Source organism: Pieris napi, chromosome 5 (genome assembly GCF_905475465.1).
Source record: "Pieris napi chromosome 5, ilPieNapi1.2, whole genome shotgun sequence".
NCBI classification, from domain to species: Eukaryota; Metazoa; Arthropoda; class Insecta; order Lepidoptera; family Pieridae; genus Pieris; species Pieris napi.
The window spans coordinates 8,547,822-8,568,046 of record NC_062238.1 but is presented as its reverse complement, the minus strand read 5'-3'; the positions used below and the strand labels follow the sequence as shown (position 1 = coordinate 8,568,046).

General features: G+C 34.0%; 1 protein-coding gene across 1 annotated transcript; it reads left to right on the top strand.

Annotated features, from left to right (window-relative positions):
• The first annotated feature begins 10,330 nt into the window (after window positions 1-10,330).
• On the top strand, window positions 10,331-14,503 carry LOC125049646 (lipase member H-like). The gene is made up of 2 exons (XM_047649042.1): window positions 10,331-10,496; window positions 13,575-14,503. The coding sequence occupies exons 1-2, from the start codon at window positions 10,379-10,381 to the stop codon at window positions 14,483-14,485; spliced, it is 1,029 nt and encodes a 342-aa protein (XP_047504998.1). The 5' UTR covers window positions 10,331-10,378; the 3' UTR covers window positions 14,486-14,503.
• The last annotated feature ends 5,722 nt before the right edge of the window (window positions 14,504-20,225 follow it).

Genomic DNA, 20,225 nt, shown 5'->3' with positions numbered 1-20,225 from the left:
GGTTGTCAATGCTGGCATTAGCACAGAAAAATAAAATTAAGTAAACACAACGTTTTAACTAGGTATCTACGATAGAATATTTTTTCTACTAATTCCCTAAGTACTCAGTCTAAATATATTTTTCATAATTTGTTGTGTGTAATAGTGAACTCTAAATCTTACTTAAGAGCTTTTTTTAAAATAAACTTATGGAAAGCACTGACATGGCATATACAATTTTCAATCTTGCTGCTCACATTTTAGTACCTAGGTATATCACTCACTATCTATCATTTACCGATATTAACAATGATTATTTCGAAATTAAAATATTCGAAATTCAATAGATGCAATACCTACTTAGTTATTAATTATGATCTCGCCGGACAGCCAGTGTGAGAATGTATTTGTACAAGAAACTCAGAGCATTCAATTTATACCTACCTACTGCTGAGACATTTAATTTTATCCCCCTATACCAACCCTACCAAAATAGGTAACAATTTTGTGTGCCTCTGTCCGTACTCTTTGTCGGCAAATGCGGCGCTCAAACAGTGTCAAATGCTGTGATACACTTGTTGCAAACCGCGGCGTCTTTGTCGGTAAATTATCAAATAATTAGGTATATAATACACCGACCGACCAACAGTTTATTCGCAGAACGTCACATTTTCCCAATTAACCTTGAACCTTAATACTCTAGCGATAAAGTTGAAAATCTGTTAAAGAAATTTGACAGATTGTAGGAGCTCAATGTGCTGGCGTCTGTACCATAACATTGGCTGCCGTAGAAACTGTTACTAGACCTACTCGACTCGCTAGCTTGTTAGTTTTAAATTTTTCTGAATAGAAGAATAATATAAACTTTGAAACATAAGTAGCTACCTACATAATGTTTATATAATTTTGTTGGCTATAATTTTAAGCACATACCAACCTACGAGTACTAACGTAAAATCTGCACATTAGACATAAACAAGCATAATATATTATTATAGGTAGATACCAGCGTTGCCATACGTCCCGATTTTTTAATGAACATGAAATGCCCCGCGCGGGACATTTTTCCCGCTTTTTGGGGTTACTCAAGACACCACTGCCATGCTCAGAAATTGCACCAGCTCTTTTAACAGCTACCAAAAAAAGATACCAGGTATATCATATACTCATTCCTCAGATTTCTGACAATTATTTGAAACGCCATTTGTCTAATGATATGAATACTTTTTTTGGTTTAGTTTTGTTTTGTTTATTTTTTTTTTTTTATTAAGAAGACAAGTGTTTAACGATAGGGTAACTCTGATTTAAAATATCACCTTTAGTTACTATGTCCCGCTATTGACGAGAGATTCCCACTTTTTTAACTGAAAAAGTTCCAAAATCCCGCCTTGACAATAAAAAATCTGGCAACGCTGGCAGATCTGTGGTAGATCAACAAGGTATGAACTTTGCTAGAAAGTTATTCTAGGTACATTTACATCACATGGGATGATGGGAACAGATTTGTGAGTATTAACACGCTACCTACTTAATAAATAGTTGAAATATAATAAGTACTTACCTACCTAATCAATACAATACCTTTCAGGGTTCTTTCAGACGAGCGGCACGTTGCCAACTGCAGATACAACTGCAGCCCTTAGTTTAGTGTTATGACGATACCTACGGTTTTGATACTGGGGAACGTTTCTCAAAATCGGGATTTAATACAAATACCTACTTAATAATGCCCAAATCTCAGTTTGACTTAACTGCAAGACGCAAGAGTCTTGCAGGTTTAAGTATTGTCTTGCTCAAGTCTTGCAGGCTTCAGTCTTGGTATTGGTCTTGCTACAATAAGGCGGTCTTGGTATTGGTCTTGGTCTTGCAAAAGTGCAAGAACAAGACCAAGACTGCAAGACCAAGACCGATTTTGGGCAACACTACTCCCAATGCCAGAGGGCTCACGAGTGCGTTGTCGGCCTCTTAGGAATTAGTACGCTACTTTTAGCGTTTAAGGAAGAATAATAAAACCTCAGATTTACTCGGATAACAGAACATCTAGAAATAGCACGGCTCTCATGATAATGAAAATGAACACAAAGAGGAAATAGCATAGCCGAGCCACAGTTACCTCATACAGTTCCTTTGAGTATATCGTGAATACCATGTAGCAGTTTTGTTTTGTTGCAGACCCGTAGATCACATGAAAGGTCATATTATTGTAATTACATCTATTGTGTGTAATATATAAACTTAGTAAATAACTAATTCACCTTTAAACATTTTATTATTTCTAACGTCCATTAAGAGAAATCTATGACGCATAGCGATTATAATTGGTACTAGATTAAAAGAACTCAGCGTCTAAAATGTAATCATACTAAGTTTGTTTAGAGTATGGGTTTACCTGGATTTTTTAAGCTATTGTATAGCTTTATTATTGGTAAAGGTCGTATGTTTTAAAATATTACGTAGATGTAAGCATTCTGATAAATGAGCTAGGTCTGGATATCATTTACTCTCCTCACGTTTTTTAAATCAATTTTCCTTTAGTTTTTATAATTTACTAGCTGACCTGGCAAACGTCGTTTTGCCATGTATATCGTACAAACGATATATTACAAAATAAAAAATAGGGGTTGATCGTAGAGGGGTGAAAATTAGGGGTTGTATGTATTAAAACTTTCATCTAAAAATAAAAAATAAAATTTAGGGGGATGAAAAATAGATGTTGTCCGATTCTCAGACATACCCAATATGCACACAAAATTTCATGAGAATCGGTCGAGCCGTTTCGGAGGAGTTAAACTACAAACACCGCGACACGAAAATTTTATATATTAGATGAATCGATGTATTTTTTTTCTCTTCGTGTTTGTTGTTTGCCTATAAGTGCTTGTCACATTAAATATTTTATTTTATATTTCTTAAGTACCAATGTAAATAAATAAATAAACTGTACATAAATAATAAAGATACAAAATAAATGAACGCACACAGCGAGTATCATGACCAAAAATTGTAGAGGTCAATAATTATTAAAATACGTTTGCAATAATTATAATATTTCAAAATAATTCACCCTCATGTGTGCCCCAATTTTATTTAAACAAATAGACCAGAGAGTTAACATGGTACTTATTAACACTACATCCTCTGATAGTGTGTATCGCCACGATTGTATATTTGACATTGTATTTGATGTTACATTTTCAAATTCATAGCGGAGCTGACTGTTTATAATATTTGAGCATTCCCGATACAAATTTCAATTCCTCTCGCAGCGGAACTTCGGCTGAGTTGCATCTATTGAACACTCGATGTAAAGTGTCTTCAAATTTTGAGACAAAGTGATGAGTCTCAAATGACTGAACGCAGAGCTATTATAACAAAGAGATCTTTGAAGTATTTAAAATGTAGTTTATAAATTGTAATATTATATTTGAGAAACACAATATTTAATCATGTTTTCTATCAGTGATACACTATAATATAATAATAATTATAATACCTTTATATTTATTTCTTCTCATTATAATATAACTATAATAATAACTAAATAGAAAAATGCATACAAATAGGATTTATGATGTTATGATCCAGTCAATTAACCATAAATATTTATTGTTACTTTAGTTAATCATTGATTTTTCTTTTATATTAAGAATTATAATTTAATTTAATTTGTTTGCTTAATTTAATGGATAAAAGTAAGAATATTTGTACGACCAATCAGAGCAGAGCAAATGCCTTGAGTGGGTGAGGCGCCATCTTGACTTTTGACGGTGCGTACCGGGAGCGCAGGACAGTTCTGATTAAAAAATAGTGGTGCATTGTGGTAATGAGAGGTTTCGTCTAGTAGATTGGGATTTAAAGTGGGATCGGAACCTTAAGCTGCTCGTTAGAATTTAAGCAAAGTGTTATTTGTAGTGTTAAAAGGATTCAATAACTCACTTTACCCAAATGACCAGTAAATCCGCTAATGTCGATGTCAATATCAATGGAGTGACGATATTTCTCCGACACATAATTAACGTGAAATTGGTGATCGATAAGAAACACTTTCTATTCGCAATATGAAAATGACGCATTTCTAAATCGCTTTGTGTTTTATAAACTTGGACTACGTTGTTTAAATAAAATAAATCAATGGATACAACCTTATTAGGTCTGCGCCTAAGATTTCTGTATCTGCTTCATAATCATTTGGCAATCTAATAGGCAAGTAGGTGATCGTCCTGTGCCTGACACACGCAGTAGACTTTTTGGGTCTAAGGCAAGTCGGTTTCCTCACGATGTTTTCCTTCGAGCGAATGTTAAAAGCGCACATAGAAAGAATATCCATTGGTGCACAGCCAGGGATCGAGCCTACGACCTCAGGGATGAGAATCTCACGCTGAAGACTAGGCTAACACTGCTGTGAACAGCTACGTACGTAATACCAAAACCTTAAAAAATACATGACCGAAAATTTTAAATCCATCTATGAGTAATTACTCTACTATCTCGCCATTGTATCTGCGCCATTTTGAAAGAGGATGCTCGGAAAGCAGGCAATATTGATGGCATATTGTACCCAGCCTCCCTAACTAGATGCACTTTGCAGCTACGACTGACGCGATGTTTCTATTCAACACCATTTAACATTGAACCCTCTCGGTCGGTCGCGCCGCAGTTTTAGGTAAACATTGTAACAAATGTTGGGGCTCTATTTAAACTGGACGTTATCTACGGTTGAAATTTTCTACTTTCAAGTATTGTAGTCCTTTTTGTTCTAACTTAAGGTTCGTTTTCGTTTGTTTTGCGTTGTGGGAGCATGGTATTATTTCGTGAATGTGGAGAATAAGCTGTCGTAGGTGACGAATTGTAGGCTTTTCACTGTGCAATACAAATTGCATGTTCAGAATACGGATTTGGAATCGGTGATTTTAGCATCTGCGATATTGAAGATTTAACAACAGTTTACTATTTGATTCGATCTCCTCGGATCAGCATCTATTTCTACATGAATTTAAAACAAATTCTCAATATATCTTATTCTCACTAATATTTAATTTATGCCGTAAAATCCCTTGTTTGTCGATAGACATCTACTCCTCCTATTACAAAGAAGAAAGATTTGAGTGTTTGTTTACATTGCATAGCCTCCAAAACTACAGGACTGATTTGAAAAATTATTTCACCATTAGAACCCTACGTTATTCCCGATGAACACAGGCTATAGAATATTTTTTAATAGTTAATGTGTTGCTACTACGACAATGTAACGTGTACGATAGTGTGTTTGTGTAAAGGTTCGTTTCACAACTGAGCCTTTTTTAAGGCAGTTTTGCCGCACTATGTGGAACCAGCTGCCCACTGTAGTGTTTCCGAACCAATTCGAAAAGGCCGCAACGCACTTGCGAGCCCTCTGGCATTGAGTGTCCATGGGAGGCGGTAACACTTAACATCAGGTAAACCTCCTACCCGTTTGCCCCCTGTTCTATAAAAAAAGGTGTAGGGATAAGGAGGGAGCTTGTTATTGTTTATCAGAATGCCAAATCGTAAAATGATTGCTTCACGACTGATTTTAGCGCGACCGCCGCTGCGAAAACCGCTGTGAGAGTTCGAAAAGTGAGTTACAGAATCGCAAGGCTGGACACCCACAACACACGACTGTCCTAGTGTGTGTATCAGCGTTTGTAAAATAATGAGAAATTTTATTAAAAATGTCTTCTTTTTAAATCGCCGACAAAATTAAAGCGGGCGATCTTACGCCTAGATGAAACGGTATCATAAGACCATTACAAAAATTCGTACAAAAGCAAAATAAATTTGGCCTTATTGTAATATGAACAATAATATTTTCGAACTATTTTTCTATCTTGTTTTATATCTCTGTTACGTCGGAAACCTATATCGATGACCACAAGTGTAGATTGGGCGTCAAATTTCCTTGTCAATGATATACCTGAATCAGAGTGACTTAAGAGGTTCTTCAAGTTACCTAATTACGGTATCAATTAACTAGCACATATATATTTCTTTGCGAAACATACACATAATATAAGATTCGAAACCACGGTAATCAATTTATTACTGGTAGTAAATGTAAATTTACAATTAATTTAACTCGACAATTCATAAGTGTAATTGTTTACCTACATGAATAAAGATCTGTTGAGATTGAGAATTATATAATAGACGCAAAGAAACAAATATATTGTCGTACATGTTTCTTATACCGAAACTTACACCGAACAAAACCAAAGCCCTTCTGAATTTATGTCAAACGGTTCACAAGTAGGATTAACACAAAGCTCCTATGATAGGTATCAAGTAATGAAATACGATATTAATTAAAAGTTTCCCAAACTCGGGTGATGAGTTTCTGCAAAACTTGTCAATACGACACGTCTTTTGACTTATTTCATATAAAATGTTTCGAAATAAACTTAGTATTAAAATACGAAATTACTTCTAAAATCACTGAAGTATGCCCAAGTAAGTTAGAAGGGAATATACTACAACTATGATTAGTTTATTTTTACTTTAAATAAAACTAAATATATATTTAAAATGAATAAGTCCATGACCTACTTGATAATACGTTTAAACAATGCTAATAGTTTTGCTTTTCACAAGTAATTTAGTAAATTATAAGTTAGAAATTCTAATTATCCAAAATTTCTTGCCTACTTCATTGAAGGTCATATTCCTACCATAGGAAGTATCAGCTATCTTACTGATAACATATGATAAGTGAATCAGCCTCATTTCTCATCACTGTACCAGACAAAAATACATTTAATTTTTTTGAAGTTATACTTCTTTAGGCGCGTTATGAAAAATTTATGAGAGTGAAATTTTACGATGCGCGCGCACCGTGACACAAAATTATCAGTATGGGAAAAGAAATAGAATACCTATGCGTGACGTTAGCAGCTATGCCAAGAATTTTGAATGACCATAATGACATTTGTAGTACCTTTTAAACAAATAAAGGAGTTTTAATTATTTTTTCAAAGAAATTTAGCAATGCTTTTTCACAAAGACCTATCTGTTATCTACTTAAACATACCTAATTATTAAATTGAGTTAATAATATAATAAAATAATAAATAATAATAATTATTAATATTAATTCATAATTGAATAATATACTAATTATAAACGCTAAATATTTATTACCCAAAAGCCAAAGAAGTATAACTTCTTACGCGCGTACATAAGTACACGCACCATTTTTTTTTACAATTTAGGACTTCTTTGAAACGCATTTATTATTTTATTAATAGTCAAGTCATTCTTAAGTGGTTTAACCGCGAAATTCACTTTTTCGGTAAAAATACGACCAGTGTCGTAGTTAGCGGAAGGCATTTAGAGTAGTGTATTACATTTCTGTTTTTTAATCAGTATAAAAATTTAACTGACTTCAAATACCCGTAACTGATGAGAAAAAACATATCTGTATGTCCTCTCCAGAAATGCATATGTCAAACTACTGATCTAATTTTATTGAGACTGCCTTGTCGTTCCCTACGTTCGAATATACCTGTTAAAATCAAAATAACCATCTCCAAAAGTCATTTGGATGCTTTGGATTTAGAAATATTCCATTTTAAAAAATTTAAATTTAAATAGATCGTCATTTTTTATTCCAACAAAAACAGCTCAAAACGCTTACTTCCGTTTTATAAAGTCGATAGTTAAATAAATCTTAATAAATTATTCATTTCGCATGTTCTAATGAACTTGAACACACGCAAATCCTTGACCGGTTTATTTTAACGGAAGTCCGACTTCATAGGTTGACCTAAACCTACTATACTAAAGATGCGCTTACACGAGGGCAATAATTGCTCGGCGATACGAATGGACCGATCTGGAGCAATTAATGGAGCAATTTCAATAAATACAATAAATTTCAATAAATTATTTCGGCGATATTGCTTCTAATTGCTCCAGATATTTCATATCGCTCAATGTCGCAGATACGAATTGACAAATATCCAATGGACTTGGAAATTCCAAGCAATTTTTGTATATATCTCATTCGCACTTGTTTGTTTTGCGGCTCGCCGTCTTGCTTCCGCGGGGAGAGCGAGAGGTCTAAATAATAATAATTTCTAATTACTTTATTCAAAAGTAAAGTTTTTGAATAATATATCATCTAATTCTTTACACAGTGAAAATTGCGGTCTCTTTGCCAAAAACGATCGCACCCAGATACACCTATTCCTTTTCTTTCTTTTTTGTTTTTGATTAATAATAAAAAAAGCGCTACAAGTCGCCGCAGCAAGAACAATGTCGTCCATAGCGAGCGAATACTGAAATGCTCGTGTAGGACAGTATTGCCTAGTTGATGATGTTGCGCCATATCGCTCAATATTGTATTGCGCAGTATTGATGCTTGTTGTCGTTGCCGTAAATTGCTTGATGCGGTCGTGACGTCATAGTTGACGAGTATTGACTGGAATTGAGCAATTTTAGTTGCCCGTGTAAGCGCACCTTAAGGCTGTGTACCCCGACAATTGTCTCATATTTTTTTATTAATATGACAACGAATATAATATTAGGTGATTACATATGAAATTGACGTTTTGTTGTCCTGGCCACTGTGACTTCAAATATCTCCTCTTTGGTTACGATTCATTTCATTTTCCCGTTTAAATTTTTTTGGTTTACAAAACGCACATTTCATATGTAAGGACCTAATATAAACTAAAGTAGTATTCCGTCATATAATTGGTACATACAGTAAATAATAACACCATATATTACGTCAAACGTCTTGAGTTATGTATGTACACTGTTTATCAATGCTAATATTAGATCAGTTGCTAAGATAAAGTTATTACTCACTCATGTGGAGCTGGTACTAATATCATTAGAATAACAGCTAATATTGTGAATACTTTATTATCCGAATAAAGACCTTATTATTATTTTACCAACAATCTCATATTCATAGATTTAGTTTGTTTTTTTCGGATTATCCAATAATACTTCTTATAATACTGTATAACTATGTTTGGGTATGTTTACCCAGATAAAAAACCAATGGCGCTACAACCTTTTAGGTCTGGGTCTTGGATTTCTTCTGTTCGTGATTAGTTTTTCTAAATAGACAAATAGGTGATCAGCCTTTTGCCTGAAACACGGCATCCACTATTTTGGTCTTATCGATGTTTTCCTTCACCGTACGGGCTAGTGTTAAATGCGCACATAGACAGAAATCTATTGGAGCCGGGGGAGCCTGCGACCTCAGGGATGAGAGTCACACGCTGATGGTCCTACGCCAACACTGCTCTCCAGCGCAACTTCCGAATGCTATGTCATATTGTGACAAAATATTTATCTTGATCTGTGTAAATTTATCTTCATCGTCACTATACTTTGTCTCAATTAAAAAATTATGTACCTATATATTACTAGACAACCTGAAACTCGTTTTGAATTTAATTTGCATACATAAGTTATTTATAGACAACATATGGCCTAGGACTTTAAAGCACTTCATTATTAATATTAATAATGCTTAACTTACGTTAATTTAACTTACTTAAATTAAGTCTTTATTAACAATCATTCTAGACGAGAAGAACAGTGTTGGCCTAGCGGATTAAGCGTGCGAACCTCTTCCTAAATGTGAAGTGTGAAGAAAACGGCTGTACACCAGTAGAATTTTCTTTCTACAAGCGAATTAGAATTTTCTCTCGGCACGTCAGGTCGAAGAATCGAAGACACGTGTCAGACACAGAAGAATGATCGCCTTCTTGTCTACGATTATAAAATAAAAATGTCTATAGATTAATGATAATCATGGATTATTCGGGCTGTGGTAAAAAGAAGAACAGAAATAAGAAAATAAAAAAGAAAACAAAAACTATTGATGCACTATCCCATTGTAAAAAACTTAAGTGGAAATGGGCGGGCTACACCGCTCGCATGGACAAATAGGGATAAGAAAGAGAGGTCGCCTTCTAGCACGGTGGGCTGATAAGCTTAAGATGTTGGGGAAGATTTGCAGAAACATGCTCAAGATAGAGAGAGATGAAGCCTGTTGGAGGAGGCCTATACTTTTTAGGCGGATAGGCCTGCTCCAAAAAAGAAAACAAATATTTTGTAAAGATGGATGTATGTTTCAAGGAATAAATGAGGCTTATTTATAATTAATAATATATATTTTTCTAATGGTATACCATTATCGTACAAAAAATCATAAGACCCAATTAATCCTATAGGGACAATATTACAATTAAATCAAACATAATTAACTACATTTATTTCATTATTTACCGCCTTTGTTTACCTGAGTGAAGTACCTTTATCGGTGACGTGATAACTGAATGAATCATGATCTGTGAATGACCTACACTCACTCGTTCACGATCTCAGTCTGGTTATATTCTGAGTAGCGAATACTTGTGTTATAATGTTTATGTTTGCGTGTTTGTTTATGTGTTTATTTTCACACGCGTACACGTGGGGACGTGGTGACTTGGAGAAGTACGGACCATTTCAAATCGCATTACATTCTAATTTGATCAAATGTAAGTATTTTGCCTCGTATGAAACACTGAAGTAGCATGTGTACTGTGTATAAAGTATGCATATACATATTTAAATTAATATATATGTATAATAACATATATTGCTGGTAAAACTTAAAGGCTTACCTATTTCGATAGTGATAAATGCTGTACAATATTGACGTACTCCAGAGAAATTAATACTTTCATAAACAGTTAAAAAAATATATATTGAAACATATCTGAGAGTGTCTTCTATGAAGTTGTGTTTTTGGAACTGATTAAAATTGAGAAAATATTTTTGTGTCGAGGAAGGCTATATAACTCGTGACAACTGAAATGCGGGACATGGTTAAATTAAAATTTTTGGGGCAGGTCATTGTGACGCCGGAGCGTCGGAAATTAAACAGATTTCCGTAAAGAGATTAATATTATCGATCCGATTACGATCGCAGTTGCCTTGTGGGAACCTTGTGACAACGTATAAGGCTTACTTAAGTAACTAGTTTTAAATTTTGCTCCTACCATAAGAACACAATTTAAATCTACAGTTTTTGCGTTTTAAACGCGTTTAATTATTACAATGTTGACCATAAATGCGTGCCCATGTTTTGGTCCTCTTAAGCGTAGCCAACTTTGATGTTCGTTCTATAAGTTAAAAAACAGTTTTAAATTATAATTGAAGCTGTAATTACATTAATTACATAAATTATTGCAAAAGATTGAACTCGAATCGCATTTTAAACTATACCGAAAAATGTTATTTTTTTGTTATCTTATCAATGTCTGACTAAGATAAATGGGCCAATCTTCTTTTACCTCAATATGATATTTAAATTTCCGTTGAAATATGACGTCATTGTATAAATGAAAACAAACAAATTTATTTTGCTCTCAAACATCACATATGGTAAAATTAGATCAGAGACTTACTAAAACATTACAGAAAGGATATACACGTGTGAAATTGACATGAGAAGCAAGCGCAAGCAATCCAACTTCCTCACAATCGAGGCCTGCAATATCACAGCACACACCTCACAAGGGGATTCTTTGTATTGAAGAAGTCGCATGGGTCTACTAATATATTGGTATAATAATATTAAAACCCTATACTTAGGCCGCATCGCATTTGTTTCTTTGATAATTTTTTTTATACTAGTTCTGTATAGTAATTTTGTACGGAAAGCCGACGATTTTCCTGTCAATATTAAACATCACAGCGAGAAAGTATTGAATGCGTAGATAGAATGAAAACTCTATTGGTGCACGACCGCGCGTCGTGGTTGAGAGTCCAGACTAACACTGCTTAACTTATATCCAAACTAAGCATACAGTCACAAACTTCAATTACGCTTATTTGGATTTTAATTTTTGTGGTCTAAAATTAGTTCCAACCAAGAAGCAGAGCATACTTTAAATTAAAATAAATATAATAGTGGGTACAATCATTGCACCTGTTGTTTTATGACTATAAATGTTTTTAAATAACTCAACTATTTTACTATTGTAAAATTTTATGACAAAACTAGCAAACTCGGCGAACTCCGTTTCGCCACCTGGTGGCTTCGTTTTATGTAACATTTCGTTTGGTGATCCCGCTTTTCTAAGCGTGGCGATTTCCTAAGTCGTCGGGGTTACGCCCCGTGAGTATAGCCAGACATAGGCACTCTCTTCAACTGTTACATTGCATTAATTCGTTTAATAGCAATTAACTAAAACTTGGGAGTTACACCCCAAGAGTATAGACAGACGTAGGCACTTTCTTCAACTATTACATAGCAATTAACATTTCATTATTTCGCTTCTATTCTATTGTTGCGCGAGTGGTTAATATAGTGTAAAAAATAAAATCCTTTATTATTTAAAACACCCCGATGACCCAGGAACCGTAAATCATATAGAATTGAACCAAAACGCTCATATACGTAGTTGTTTAGCAACCTTGCATTTTTAAATATTTACTAATTTTTTTTTTTACTTCATTATCTAAATATATATAAATTACGTGTCACGTTGTTTGTCCGCTATGGACTCCTAAACTACCGAACCGATATCAATCAAATTTGCACACGGTGTGCAGTTTGATCTAACTTAAAAGATAGGATAGCTTACATCTCAATTTATACCCGCAATGTTATTTTATTGCAAAATATTTGTTTCTTATTTAATAGTCACAATTGTAACAGATGGCGCTGTGTTGAAAGTACCAACGTTTCACATAAGCTACAATTTAATGGCATAACCACCATAAAGCATGGTGGTCCCCATGACTGGTCTTCTCCTACCGTTTCCCTTGAATAGTTTACTACTATGTAATATAACTAAAACCATAGTCACAGCAACGCTTGGCCGGTCTACTAGTATTCCTATATAATTGCTATTGATGAATTTACATTATTATTTGAATATTCGCGGACGCTTGGCGGCCCCTGCGTTATGCAGGATTTGATTTTTACTCATGTATATTACTCATATGTTTATAAGTGTTTGATTGTCCTCGTTATAAACTGGTGATGTTTCAGAGTATAAATAAAATAAACATTAACCCTTTTCTAACATGACGTAATGGACTAATTTACGTGTCCTTCAAAGCGCATAAACCACGCAAGACAAAACATAATATATTCAGAGCTACAAACCAATATATTGACCAACACTTCATGACACGGTTCACGTTCTATTCAATGTGTGCTACATTAGAATACATATACTGTATAGTTAGTACATATAAATATTATTAGATACCGGCCGGAGTCTGTTTTAAGGGGAAATACGTCTGTAAATAGAAAGTGTAAAATAGTTTTATAATGCTCGCTAAATTAGTTTTGCTTCCCGTCCCGTGACGTCACTTTGAGGCATCGGGCATATGTCTGCATAGGTGTTGGATTGTTTTATATGTTAGGTAATCAGCCTTTAGTAACCAAACAAATACCAATATCTTTTCATCGGTAGCTTTAGTCTCTGTACATTCATTAATATTTTTTCGTTTAAGAGCACCTTCAATTATCCTATTTAAAAAACGCCTTCAAGTAATTCAAGACTGTTATTATCCTATCGTAGTTAATCTAGTCCAATAAACGAAATTGTCAATTGCAGGTGATCACGACAAAACACTGAATCTTGACGTCAGCGAAATCGACGTGTACTTCTACGATTTGCCAAGAAACGAGGTCGAAACATTCCACATAAACGATGCAGCCAAAGGAATCCTTGCCTACAAGGAACTGGACAAAACTAAGAAATTCATCGTCTTCGTTGCCGGTTACAAATCAAACATAAACAAGAAGACCGAAGAACGTGTAAGAGACACGTTCAGAAACTATCCGAACAGTTACTTAATCATTCTAGATCATTCTCCATACACTAATAACAGACAAGGTAACATTAAGAGTTACGAGCGATCTGTAAAATACGTTCACTATATCGGTAAAGCTGTAGGAGATATGTTGACTGAATTAGCTAATAATGGAATATCTGCCAAAAGCATACACTGTATAGGACATAGTTTAGGCGCGCAAGCCTTGGCGCATACCGGTGATACATTCTTCAAAAATACAGGCAATAAAATAGCAAGAATTACAGCACTAGATCCTGCTGGACCGTGCTTCTCAAATAGTTTAATTGAAGAGCAAATACGATCTGGAGTAGCGGAATACGTAGAGGTATACCATTGCAATGCTGGAGGATTAGGAACAACAAGTGTTTTGGGTGATATAGACTTCTTTATAAATAAAAAAGGTTCCACACAACCTCACTGCAGTACACCCTTGATTCCTGGTATATTTGACTCCTCAAAAGCAGCGAAATGTAATCATAGAGCTTGTATTGATATTTGGACATCCACTGTCAGTAATCCTAATTGGTTTTTGGCTTGGAAATGTGACTCGTACAAATTGTTCAAGCATGGCTCTTGCGCAGCTAATGAAGTAACTATAGCCGGTTTCTGGAATCCTGGTAATGCAACAGGAGTGTTTTATTTCTCTACTGATGGCTATGATATTAATTAAATATGTTTACAAAAATAATATCCTTTTTTTTCTTGTCAAGTTAATTGTCTAGTTCTAGATAATAGTTTCTAATTTTTAGATTAAACAATTTCTTTATCTTTCAATTGTTTGTAATATTCTTATTTCAAATACCAATTTGTTAAACAAATACCTACTCTACTTCTTTGACGTTTCTTAATAGACGAATGAGGCCTTTAATTTCCCCAAACACTTATGCTTTATACTGCTTAATAAGGAAAACAAACATGAGTGGGGAGGTGATTCCCCTGTTTGGAACTGATTCACGTATTACAAAAAGGAAAACCTTGATCAGTAACTAGCTGATTGAGCATCGTTTAAATTAATTTGTTGAATATATTATGTATTACTAGGATACTAAGTGCATTACATATATCAAATGAAATCTATTTTTTTTCCTATTTGACGATTTAAACATTGTTGTTATTCATTTAGAGTAAACAGTTAAATGTACATTACAGTAATTCATCCAATTAGAATGAAAAGGAAAATCGTTCACGACTGTTTAAACATGGTTTACGACACAGTAACCACACATTACGATGGTACAGTTTGACGAATGTTTAGAACGTAATAATCTATTACCGAGTAGTAATAGATTATTAAGTTCTTTTCGCGGAAATGTTAGGTTATATAACTCAAGCTTAGAGTTTATATTTCTTTAGTTTGTAGGTTGGAAGGTTGGATAAATTGTATAGAATTGTGCGTTTTAAAAATAATTACTTAATAAAGTATCCCTAAAAATCCCCTTAAATTAATGTACTTAATAAAACCCCCCCTGGGCATATTGATTTCCCCAAATTTGGGGGTAAACCCCCACGTTGGCATCTCTTGTACAGCTGCCTTAACAACGATCGCGCATTGCGTTAACCTAAAATAGCGTTACACTTTTCTTGTTATCAACCCGTTGACAATCACAGATAATAGTGACATTAGTGATATTTTATTTTAGTTTCTTACCTTTTTACATATGAAAGCAAGTACAGATTAGCGCAATCGATCTTAGTAGACGCTTTATAGCTTAGTATAGTCATCATTATTTCGTCTGTTAAAGTAATTAGTAAATACAATTCGCTTAATACAGTTTAAAAGTCACAAAGAATATTAAAAACCTCATAAAAATACGAACGCACAGTTGGCTTTTATTTATTTTGATGTTGTATGCGAGTAAATCATTATAATTACGGATGTTTCAGGAACAGGAAGATTCCGTGGTTTAAGAATATTTATGTTCTTTGAAATACAAGTGTTTTTTTTTACTGAATATTACCTCTGTTGTGTTTAAAGTAGCTTATTACGGAAGAAGTTGGGTGTTTATTATTCACATTAAATGTAAAATTCTTTTATATCACAAATTGTTGGGTTGTTGTCGTTGACGAATCTGTATATTATATAAAGTATATATAAAATAGAGTAATATTTAACTAAATCTTTAAAAAAAATTCTCATCGGTACGAGAGTTGATCACCTAAAAATGATTCGACCGGAGTAACCAGTGAGCTAACAATTTAAACTCTCAAACCATATTAGATTGCTTCTTTGAATAATTTTTCGGACGAAAAATTTACAACACTCCTAAGTATGATATTAAATTTTTCTCGTATATTTAAGATAAGAAGGTTTAAAATTCCATCCGTCTTCATTTCCCCGTAAAGGCTAGGTTATTAAACATGTAAACGACGTTCTTTAGGTATTACGCGATCAAGCGCTCCCAGCTTCTACATAAACAGAGCTTTTGTATGGTATAAAAGATCCTAGTTTAAGGGAGCGTTCAAGTATTACGTAACGAATTTTGGAGGGGGGGGGGGTCCTTTTGTAAAACGTTACGATGCGGGGTGGGGATTTTATTACGCGTTATTGTTAATATTATTTTCGACTTTCCAGTACTTTACACCACATAATGGTAACTTTTAGGTATAAAGAGTCATTAGGTGGTCAAGAAACGTTTTACTATACTTGGTTTCAGTACTGTACTTGGGTACGTTACGGCGCGTTACACGGGGGGGGGGGGGGGGTCAATAATCCCCAAAAATTGCGTGACGTATTACTTGAACGCTTAACGTATAATGGAAACTCGCCGGCTTTAATGTGGGTCTATATACATTTCACTGATTCTTATACTTTATTGACAATAGTCATAATATTTTAAAAGTTTTATTGCTGTTGGAGGTTCCAAGTTAGTCAAGCGAAAGAGGCATAAGAAGCTAGAACAGTTCTCAAACTGGTGGCAAGTGGAAACGTGGAAGATCAAGTCGATGTTCGAGTGGCCAAGGACCTGAAAACCTTTATTCAATAGTATAGGAGTTTAAAGTTTTCATGTCCTCAGAATCCCAGAATTGGTTGTGACGGCAAAAAAATTTAAGGTGACTTAAAATATATGGAGCTTGATGATAACAATAAATATATTTTTTTTTTATATTGACTCTTATCCTTTGTTTTGTGTTTACGAATATAGTTTATATCACCAGGCATAACATTTGACACTACATAGTTGGTAACTCAATGAATAACATCGTTACAATTTTTTTTGAAAAAGACTGTAATAACAAAAGAAAATCATTTAAATGTTAATAAAATCTTATCTATAAAAACTTAATCAGTCCAATTGCCTTTTAACTAAAATTTGTCTCTTTTCATCTCAGCGTAAACAAAATTTGACGGATAAAGACGTAAGATTACTTTTACCTAATGATAACTGCAAACGAACACGATTTTTAAAATTGGAACATAACTATAAACTCGAAGAGAGTCACTCAACTATAGTGAACACAAAATTAAATAAACCACGAACAAAGGTTTGTTACAAAAGAGAAACTAACTTTACATTATAATCCTGTAACTTGAGTCACGACTACGAGCACAACAGCGTCAAGAAACGCCGTAGACACTAGCGAGATTTCTGAAGCGCGTGATAGAAATTTTTATCAGAGGCGACAGTATGGAGACATTTTTGAAAATTTTAAATGTAAACCGTCGCTTTTGCACCGTTATAATACGTGCATTTTATGTTTTGAATATAATATGTTACGGTTCTCGCTCGCTGCAATATTCTGGTAAAAATATTTCAAAATGCAAGTTTTCAAATGAATTTATAAACATTTTACATAGTGTACACACAAGTGCAGTCTTAAACTTATTTAATCATATCGAGAATTTTTTGCTGACCACGACATTTCACGTCGAGTTTCAAAAATGTCATGAATCCGCGTTAATGAGGTTTTATTTAAAAAAGTAATATATTAATAGTATTTAACAAAGTCACGTACGGTAGCTTAACGCCCTTAATGTTATATGTGCGCATTTCACACGCAGATATAAACCCCATTGGTATTGGGGTGACAATCTGAGGTCGTAGCCTCAGGGACGAGATTCGCACGCCCTATGGTATCAAATTTTCAAAAAAGAAAACGAAACGTTTTAAATACATGGAAAAAGGGTAACACTGATTGAACAAAGATGTTAATCCCACGTAAATGTAAAAAACAATAAGTGCTCCTAACGGGCGTGATTTTATTCCAAAAATTAAGCAATTTATCTCATTGCGACGTGAACTATACGGACTTCGAAATTGTCCTCTAATTAGAATACAAAGTTAATAAGTAATTCAAACACATTATATTTCTAATACTAAATTTATATTTACATAATAATAACTATTGTTGATTTGTTTTATACTCGTAGTAATACGCTGCACTCTTAAACGTGTTTGCAGTAAAATTTTCACAGGCGTTTTTATTTAGTTCAATACGAATTTTAACAAGTAAATACTTTATGTTGTACTACATGATGTTACTTAAATTATTGTATTGTTTTAGGTGAGACGGTCGAGTGTTGAGCAGAATGGCTTAAGCTATCTAGACTATTCTTTTTTTTATTGAAGGAATTTATTTAATATAAAGGCTATTTTATATTTGATTATTTTTTATCTAGACCAATCATAATTATGATTTTTAGAGATAACTGTTGTTTCCAACCTTGAAGCGTTGGAAAAAAATCCTCGCGGTCATTTCTTCTAGGCATTATTTCATATGATTCTCACAAAATATTGTAGTCGTTCACGTATAATCATCCTATACTCGTACCATTTGCACACGCGTCGCTGGCGGCGCGCGGTTCAATTTGCCGGTCCACTGTTCCCATCATAGCGTAGAAAATATTTCGCGCCGAATGAATTAAATCTACCGTAAGTCGTTACGAAAAACGTTGGTTGGTCGTGAGTTTGTGACCTTCTTTTGTTTCCTTTAGGAACGCTTCAACGGATAAATGTTATAACGTTCTGCTAACTTACTTATATTGTTCAGAGATTTATGGATATTTAAAGGAAGTTTACTTTCGCCCAAATGCAATTGGTAAAATACCATAAGTTTACGACAAATATTATGAGCTCCTTTCCAGATTACAACAATTTATTCAATGGTTCATGTTCAAATAACGATTTGTATAATCGCTTAAAACAGCCCCATTTGAAGAAGAAGAAAGTGCTGTTTCATGAAGATAATGCACCGTGTCACAAATCAATGAAAATGATGGCAAAATTCCTTGAATTGGGCTTCGAATTGCTTCCGCATTCGCCGTATTCTTCATATTTGGCCCCCAGCGACTTTTTCCTGTGACCTCTAGAGAATGCTCGCTGGAGAATTTTTTTTGACAAACTTTGAAGCTAAAGACAAATCGTACTATAAAAATGTTATCGAATAATTGTATGATCGCTATAATCGTTGTATTTCAATAGCAATATATTGAATAATCAAATCAAATTCTATCAAATAATTTTTGTTTCTATGTTAGCCTACGAACGTTTCAGCATTATATATAGCTGTAAAAATTGTGGAGTAAATAAACGTATTTTATAATTAATTACCTAAGTGCTAAATTTATATCAATGGTCGCCATAATTAGCAAACCGCTGATAGTCACACACGGTTTAAACGAATCCGTATACGAGTCTAATCGATTTGCGGTTATCCGGTCATTATCCGGTCTATCCGGCCCCAATACGCGGTGTGACCGACTGTGGTTTTTACTGCAGTAACTTTACTAGACGTTGCAATGATTACATGAAACCTTTGTCCACTGGTATTTTTTTAATTTAAATGTGTTGTGTGTATGTTGTATTGTGTGTTTTTAAAATTACGATAACAGATTCGATTAGGTATATTTTTTGAATAAAAGGTATCTAAGTTGGTACAAGATATTATGTTCTTTTTCGTGACTTTGAAAATACCTACCTCTTTTCTGTAATATACAATGTCGCACTACTGACTAAAATGGATGTCTATGGGCTGCGATGAGTGCGGCTGTACCGTTCTCCCATTTTGTGTTTTTTTTTAAATATGCTTCTGTTATAGTACATATATAAAAGTGAGCGTTTTCACTTGACCGATTTATATGTCTTTTTGTGTTTTTGCGGTAGAATAATGTGTAAGTATACCCCTAAGTATTCAAAGTGATTCCCCCAATTTTGTAAATTTTTTTTATTTGGAATTTAATAACGATAGTACCGTAGTAATTACAGCAAAACCACAATATCCCTGTCAGGATGTTGCTTTGTAAATATCATAGATATCAAATCAGCGAAGCTTTTTTACGCTCGATTATTATTTAACCTATGGACTAAACTATCTTTGAAACTACTTCGATCTGTAATGTGCGAAACAGCATCTGCAACACAACGGAAGAAACCCATTAAGCAGTCGTTAATTTTTAGTGGCAAGAACATTAA

Coding starts and splice junctions, on each gene's coding strand:
- LOC125049646 (XM_047649042.1), top strand. CDS start 10,379: ATGTTTATGTTTGCGTGTTTGTTTATGTGTTTATTTTCACACGCGTAC. Junction 10,497..13,574: donor ACATTCTAATTTGATCAAAT/GTAAGTATTTTG, acceptor TGTCAATTGCAG/GTGATCACGACAAAACACTG.